The following is an 8,559-nucleotide window of genomic DNA, read 5'->3' as shown; positions in this document are numbered from 1 at the left end:
GTAACTATCACTGAATATTGATCTGCAGATATCTTCAGGCATGGACACTTATCATGCACGACAAGTTTGGAGCAGATAGGACAACGTTCAGTTGAGTTACAATCAACTTCATGTGTTGCCAGTAGGAGGCGCTCTGCCTATAATGCTATATTGGCATGTACATCTGTGAAGTCTGGGATGCTCATGAAACATGTGAAGTTTGTTGCGGGTGTGACCATGTACGGCCGAGTTACAAACCGCTTTCTGCGTGGCCAGTAGGGGGTGCTCTGCCTATCACTCGAAATGGTCATCTAGATGTCTTCAGGCTGGGATGCTCATCAAACATGTGAAGTTTGGTGCACGTGTGAGCATGTAGGGCCAAGTTACAAAGCACTTTCTGTGTTGCCAGTAGGGGGCGCTATGACTATAAATGGATATTGACATCTAGATGTGTTCAGGCATGTACAGTTATCATGCATGACAAGTTTGGAGCAGATTGGACAATCTACAATGAAGTTACTCCAACTTCCTGTGTGATGGCGAAACATCAACATTCGCCATGGCGCCACGCCCACGCCAGTCAATGAGCACTCATAATCATCACAATGAAGCTGCATTGGGTGGTAAAGGATTTTCTGACCACATCCGAGGTGGATGTGTTCAACCCACTCTGAGCAGTTCATGTAAGTGTAAAACATGTCATTTCCTGTTGCCAGTAGGTGGCGCTATGAGTGTAAATGGATATTGATGTGCAGATATCTTCAGGCATGGACACTTATCATGCATGACAAGTTTGGAGCAGATAGGACAATGTGCATTCGAGCCAATAGGCAAAGACTTGAGCCCATGACGGCCAGCCCCCTAATCTGCATTGAGCAGCAGGCATAAATGCACGGGCCGCCCCCCTAATTTGCATTGAGTAGGCAGAAATGCATACAGAAAAGGAAAGGAAGCAAGGACGCATCACTAAATACAAAGGAGACATCACTAAATACAAGGCACAGAAATAAATGGGAGGTAAATAAAACAGACAGAAATAAAATAAAACACACATAAATAAATGCCATAAATAAATGTATAAATGTATAAATAAATGTATAAATGTATAAATAAATGTATAAATGTATAAATAAATGTATAAATGTATAAATGTATAAATGTATAAATAAATGTATAAATGTATAAATAAATGTATAAATGTATAAATAAATGTATAAATGTATAAATACACAAATAAATCATTAAATAAATATATAAAACGTACAAAAATAGGAAAATACACATATATATACATTTATGTCATCTACATTTATTTCTACATATATTTATGATACATATATATGTATTTATCTGCTCATTTATACATTTATTCATTTATTTGTTGATACGGCAGATCCGGGACTCCATAATGGAACATGTTACCTTCGTGCTTGAAACTGAGTGAGTCTATCTGCACTTTTAAGAAAGGCTTAAAAAAATGGTTACAAACATCCGCACTTTAAACCGTTTTATCCTGTCTTTTTTAGTTCTTGAATTGGTTATTTATTTATGGTATAGCTGGTCTATAGCTGGTTTATTTTTATTGATTGATATGTTTAGTTCTAGTTTTTATTTTTTTATTTTGGTAAATTATAAACTGAGTTAGTAATTTATCTTTTAATGGAGTTGTATTAGTTTTAAATTATGTTCCCACTTGCACTTCTTTGTTACACGTATTTACGTTGTCTGTCTTGTCTCCATGGGGACCACAATGGAAATAAGCCTTCGGGCTTTATTGTGTTTTTATCCTCGGTGATATGTTGTCTTATGTCCTGTTTTTATCACCAAATAAAGTCAATCAATCAATCAATCAATCAATCAACAAACTGCGTGCGGAGTGCGGACGTTTTTATAATGTTGTGGAGAGAGAGCACAGCCCTCGTCGCGTGTGAAGAGAGAGTGAGAACGGGTGAGACAGAAGCAAACTATTTTTTGGCGATCTCAAAAGCAGGTAAACCACTGTGGGATTAGTGAGACTATTGCTAAAAGAGAAGATACTGTAGTGATGCCTGTGCTGTCGTCCGCTCAAACAGTACTTACGGCCCGGCCACATCTACGCGTCGTTTGACGCGGGCTGACGCTACTGCCCATCCACTTTGTATTGGAACATGCTGCTCGACGCCTCGCAAAGCATGCTGGGAGACCAAGCGACGCGTAGCAGGCTTGTGAAGCGACAGTGGGCAACAGAGGGGGCGGGGTGGAATTTGACAAAGTACAAAGCTAGCCAATTGAGCTCGTCCTAGGACCTATCCTACCCTTCCTGTCCTCTTCCACTTCCTCTCTACCACCAATTTTCAAAGAAGCAAAGTAAATCTAGCAGCAGCTAGCTTGGGAGCTAGCTGCTGCTTCCGGATTTCCACGCCCACCAAGCGTCAAGCGTCCATACAGCCAAGCGTCAGCCCGCGTCAAACAACGCGTAGATGTGGCTGCACCGTCAGCAGTACTGTTTGACCGTCAGGTGGGCATTCCCGGCAGCACGTAACGCCCCTTGAAAGCTATGAATAGATGCTAAATATGAACTTCTGAGTTAAATATGATGGGAACACTTTTACAAATACAAGTCTAATATCTAATCTATCTCAAAGTAAACAGCGGGGGTTTGTACTAATGTGAACCATGTTTGTTTTATTTGAATCTTAACAAACAAAATGCAGTGTAAAAGTCTTATATTCGATACAAAACTCAAATAAGTGCAATTTCAAATTACTTGTGTAACGGAAGAAAATAAAGAAATACTAATTACAAGCTTAGCTGTCACAAAACTTGGTTTTACCTCCAATACAGCAAAGACACGTGATGAAGATGCACTGCAAAACCTGCATCCCCCAGTTCACATTCTTGGGCAGTGTTGTGGACACGTGTTGTTTAACGTGCCCGGGAAGACCTGGAGCTCAAAACATCTCAATCAACATCAAAACACACATATTTAACTCCAATGTGAAGCAGGTGATGCTGTATGGATCAGACACATAGTGGACAACAACAAAACTCACACCTGCCTCAGGAGAACACGTATTAGTGTTGTCTCCACCAGATGTTTCGTGATTAAACATCTGGTGGAGACAAAGTAAGCAATGTGGACGTGCGGCAAAGAACAAGCCAGGATCCCAGTGACTTACAAAATTGAAGAAGAAATGTGGAATTGGACCCTCAGGAAAAAAAAAACATCTGACATGGAACCCCCAAAGCACAAGAAAAATAGGTGGGCCCCGAACAGCTGGAGAAGGTATCCAGGCAGAGATGTTGGAGTGGACTCAACTGGGGAGATCTCGAAAGAACTGCCAACAACAGAGTGAGGTGGAGGACAGTTGCCAAGGGCTCCCTACAGGAGCAAGGGCTAAGTTCACACATTTCAGACTATTTACACACAATCCTAACTAGGAGCTATCCAGTACAACTCCTGTCTTCTACTACCGGCTCCTGTGCAGCTTCACTGAATGAATTGCTTCCTTATAGAGACTTTCTCACTCAATTTCCCCAGCTGCTACGAGTATTTAAACCAGGAACATTAAACATTAAACATATTTAAACATATCCAGATCAGAAGCATACTTCTCTATGCCTTAGGCTGCTGATTTGACAGGAAAACGTCTCCACAGAACCATCTGCTTTGCTTTTCAATATCTACTGTAGGACACTATCCCAAAATGACATGCTTTGGTGAAAATGAGATATCTATGAAATACAATGAGTCGGTTTATCTTCAGAGGGATTTTACCCAAAATGTTAATGTATGGAAACAGCTTTTCTGTGTGTGTGTGTGTGTGTGTGTGTGTGTGTGTGTGTGTGTGTGTGTGTGTGTGTGTGTGTGTGTGTGTGTGTGTGTGTGTGTGTGTGTGTGTGTGTGTGTGTGTGTGTGTGTGTGTGTGTGTGTGTGTGTGTGTGTGTGTGTGTGCAGGATCACAGAATGTCAGTTTTTATTTGTTCCAGTCCATATGCACTCTGACCCTCTGGAGCTTCTCCTTCACTGGGAGAACAGTCTTGCCCTCCTGGAACATCATCTTCTCTGGGGAAAGGATCTGATGGAGAGGGTGCTGCTGTGTAGGGGAGATCCGGGACGAATGAAGCAGGGGGACGGAATAAGCTTGTCCTCATATACTATCTTTGATGTAACTCAGGAAGACGATTTTTTTCCCCCATGTTACACTTCCTGGTAGCTCACTTCCTGTGAAATTTCAGCTCGGCCAGTCAGTGGATGGCGGAGATATCCTCCAAAACGTTGCCTTTTCGTCTTATTTTCAAACGTGAGTAAAATATTGCAAACTGTGTATTTTTCTATTAGCGTGTTGGAATTTATTTATTTAATGCTGCTAACGCTATTCATCTGTTAGACCTATCGGTAGACTACAGCTCAATGATTGTTTTGTTTGTAATTTTAGCATATCCTTTGTGTTAGCTTAGCTTTCATCCAGGGAAACGCACGGGGGACAAATAAAGCACTTTGCTCCAATTGCCTTGACTAGGCTATGCATTTATCTGTGCTTGCAGGATAATGCCTCGCATAAGGAAGAGGACCACGGATAGAGGGCAAAAAAATGCACTTTATGAGATAAAATATTATATATATATAGATAAATATAAAATATTGATCACATCAGCAAAATATATAGATAGAAGTTATAATTATATTAATTTGCAACATATAACATACTAAAATGTATTTCATAATACTTATAGTTTCTTAGATGACCAAAAGATGAAGGAATTGTATGTTAATGCCAGAAAAAAAGTTGTCACCTGGCTGTTTTTGTGCCTTTTTCACAACCGCTACATTAGTCCCCCGCCTGTGCTTTATTTGTCCCTTCACTGTGGGACAAATGAAGCATTGCGCAGCTTCTGGTTGCCGTCTGATGACGTCTGATGTACTGTATTGACCCATGGAACGAAACTACGGTTGGTAATGCCAGAGGACATGTGTAGGTTGCTTACATAAAAAAATTGTAACTCCAGCTGAAACAATCTTTACACAATGACAAAAAAAACAAAAAGTGCTTCATTCGTCCCGGATCTCCCCTATTCCCCATCACTCTATTCCCCATAATACAGACCAGAGATACATCCTACTCATCATCACCCTCTCCTTACTGGGTGCAAACACACCCAATACCCAAAACCCGAAAATGTAGGTGCAATACCATTTCCCAAGTGTGGGGGGCATTAGTGAGTATACAGTGAGTCGTTGTTCCGGGTTGCTCCAGATGAATGATTTTCGGTTTTTCAAAGACAGAAAAATGGATTGTATGCAACAATTTGGAAGAGGCCATTATATGTTATTAAAAGAAGAGGATGTTGCGCATCGGATAGCGTCTTCACTTCACGTGTTTGGCTCAGGTACTGTAAGGGTTGGCTTTTATACCTAGACGTGAGAGCGGCACGATTGTTTGATATTGTTTGATGGGAAATGCGTGACGTTCGCCGTACACTAATGCTCAGTATGAGCGAGAGGCGCCCGGCTAGCGGGGTAAGGTGCAGGCTGGAGACCACATTGCATTAATAGAGGGTATGCATGTGATGTCACAGAGGCAGAAGTCACTGTGGGGTCACGCCCACTGAGTCACAGCAAGACTGAGCTTGAATGCAGTAATCAGCCTAGATAACTGACACCTGCTGCTCAGGGAGGAAGTTGACACTCATTTTGACACTCATTCCCGATTGAGGGGCGTGTTCCAGTGGGTGTGCATACCCTCTATATGGGAGCCGGGAGGGCTATTAGCAATGGGATTTTTATGTTTTTAATCACACAGCTGCATCTAGACTGCTTTTTGAATTTGCGTTCCCATAAACTTTTACAGACCTTATTTTATGTAGCCTAGGCTATTTAAGCGAAACCCCCATGTTAAATGCATTAAATCCCAGACTTAGAAACAAACCGACCTGTTATGTGCTCATAAAAAGCTCATCTCACCCGGCAAAATGCTCAAAGAGGCTTTTTATCAAGCATTGGCTTCCCGCCTTCTTCTTCTTTCTTTATTTTGAATGGCAAATTGCACCCAGGCGGAGCATTATCGCCAGGAAAAACAGTTAGCAAGCACGACTCCCATAAAGATATATAAAAAGTATACGGGTGCCTGGGTCGGAGGATACTAGTAGGTGACAGATGTCCCGGCACACACAGTTTAAGAAAAAAATATCTTATTTATTGTGGGCAAACAAGGTGATGAACGTTTCGCCTAGAAGGCTTCGTCAGCATGACACTATGACAATGGACAAACATTATATACAGCATTATCGCCACCAACTGGTAGGCCATGTTAAGTGTCCTTAAATTCTTGTAATCAGTCCTGTGGTTTGAAGATAATGTAAAGAGACATAAAAAAAAAAAACCTAATGCTTACAACAATTTTAACAAAATATGGATGGTTTCTGGTTCAATATCCCAGCAACATGTTTGAAAAGCAAAACAGATTTCGAAGAAGTACTCTTACTTCTGTAATCTTCCCTTTACCAATAAAAAGGAACAATCTGTTAAAAAATTATCCTGAAGAGATAAGAATTAGAATTCGAACTCCCTAGTATCTGAAAAAGTACCTTCAATCGCCCAATTTAGAATATAATGATATTACATTTGGAGTTATAATGAAAGATAAACAAATTGAAATGATGTACAATAGTTTAATTATTATGGCTAAACAATTTATTCACATGTAGATTTCAAAATGCCAGACCTTTGTTCTTAGTCTTCATGAATGAGATAATTAACTTCAAGAAAGCACTGAAATACGTAAAAACCAAACAAGCATGGAGTACTGTACCAAAACATATCTTGATTTCTGTTTAGAACTGAGCCACAAGGCTGCGATCGAGATGTTTTGGCTTGACTTTTGAGGAGCTGTCATGACGTCCATCTTTTATACAGTCTGTGGTTAAAATCAATAATAGTGTGACCCTCAGCGTGTCTTCATCTACAGTGTGACCTGGGTAATCTTCACAGTGCCCTTCCTCTCTCCTCCTCCTCCCATCATCATCTCTCTCTTCTCTTCTTTGCTCTTCTCCTTTTTTGGAACCTCCTGTCCTTCCTCCTCCTCCTCCTCTTCCTCGTCCAGTTGGAGGCTCCCGGAGGAAAACCTCATCCTGGCGAGTCCGGCGGGCCGTACCACTCTCCCCAGCGGGGGTGGCGGCGGGCAGTAATACGGGTAGAAGACCTCCGGGTCTGAGTCGCTGTAGCTTCTCGTGGCGCCGCCTATCACGCACAGCGAAGTGGGCCGTTCGGCCAGAGGGGAGGAGTTTAGCGGGAGGTAGGTGGGTCTGGAGGGGCGCGACAGGTGCGGGTAGTAACCGAGGGGGCGGAACTCGGAGGCGGGGTTGAAGGTGGGGTTAGAGCTCCTGGAGAGGTGGAACTTGACGTCCGGTTGGCTGGCCGCGCGGCGGGGCAGCCCCGGGAGGAAGTTGGAATCGTCGCTATAATGCCCCGCCTCAGTGCGCCCAACGTCGAGTAGCCTCGCCCCGTTGCTTCCCTGCTGGTAGACCCTGGCCAATCCCAGGCCGCCTGAGCCGAAGGTGCGGAGATTCCTCCTGAGCAAAGATGGATCATGTGGGTAGAAAGATGGCCGCGATAGGCTCTCCATCGTCACGTAGTCCTGTCCCCTCGCTTGTTGAGGGAAACGCTCCAATGAGGAAACGGCGATGTGGTCCGACAAGTAGGAGTGTCGGCTGTGGAGTGGCGAGTAGCCGGCCAATGGGAACGTCGGGAGGATGGGGTGGTAGTGGTAGGCGGGACTATTGGGGTAGAGAAGGACCAACTGCTGCGCTGCGTCCGGGTGGGGCTGGGGGTGGGGCCGGCGCCGTGACCGGTTGCCGTAGACACCGGCGAGCCGTTGGGCTTGACGCTGCGCCGCCATCCGCCCCCCCCTCACGTCCTCCACCACAGACGTGGAGGCGGACCTCTCCTTAGGCGAGGCCATTGATTGGTGGAAAGTCGGGGAGAGAGGAGTGACTTGGGAGAGGGGGCGGGACTTCAGGGCGACCTCGAGAGCTGATTGGCTGCGCTTAGCCCTTCCTCCCATGATCCCTATGTGGTCTACATCCCGGGAATGCGGGTCCAGTTCGTCCTGACTGCGGACCGCCAGGGCCCGGCCCGACCGAGGGAACAGGTGGGAGTGCTCATACACCTGGAAAGGTGAGACACACACGCACGCACGCACGCACGCACACACGCACGCACGCACGCACACACACACACACAAACACACAAACACACAAACACACACACACACACACACAAACACACATTAGAATCGACTGTGCCTTCAGGAATTATTAAAATATATGTATCTAAACGTCCCCCCTAATTTTATCAATGTATTTATTTGTATAGAGTGCCAAAGTCACGCCCTCTTCTGGGTTCAGGTTCCCATATACCAGGGGTGTCAAACATATTATGGCCCGGAACCAGCTCACCAAAGAACCAGCTCACCAAAGAACCAGCTCACCAAAGGATCCAATCCGGCCCACAGGATGACTTTGCAAAGTGTGAAAATGACACTGAGAAGTCCTTCAATCCACATTTCCGGGCTCAGGGCTTGACATCCAATATTGATGCTC

The 8,559-nt window shown here is 44.1% G+C and overlaps 1 protein-coding gene across 1 annotated transcript in view; it reads right to left on the bottom strand.

Annotated features, from left to right (window-relative positions):
* Positions 1 to 6,920: 6,920 nt before the first annotated feature.
* Positions 6,921 to 8,559, bottom strand: part of LOC310779497 (FERM domain-containing protein 7) — a gene marked incomplete at both ends in the record, with an annotated part of 22,898 nt that continues 21,259 nt past the window's right edge. The window contains one exon of the mRNA XM_083640028.1: positions 6,921 to 8,126. Within this exon, the coding sequence (XP_083496154.1) occupies positions 6,921 to 8,126 (1,206 nt within the window). The remainder of the gene's footprint in view (positions 8,127 to 8,559) is intronic.

This window comes from Poromitra crassiceps (assembly GCF_964638095.1).
Source record: "Poromitra crassiceps genome assembly, chromosome: 7".
NCBI lineage: Eukaryota > Metazoa > Chordata > Actinopteri > Beryciformes > Melamphaidae > Poromitra > Poromitra crassiceps.
Note: the sequence above shows the minus strand (reverse complement) of the source record. Positions and strands in the feature narration are given on the sequence as shown.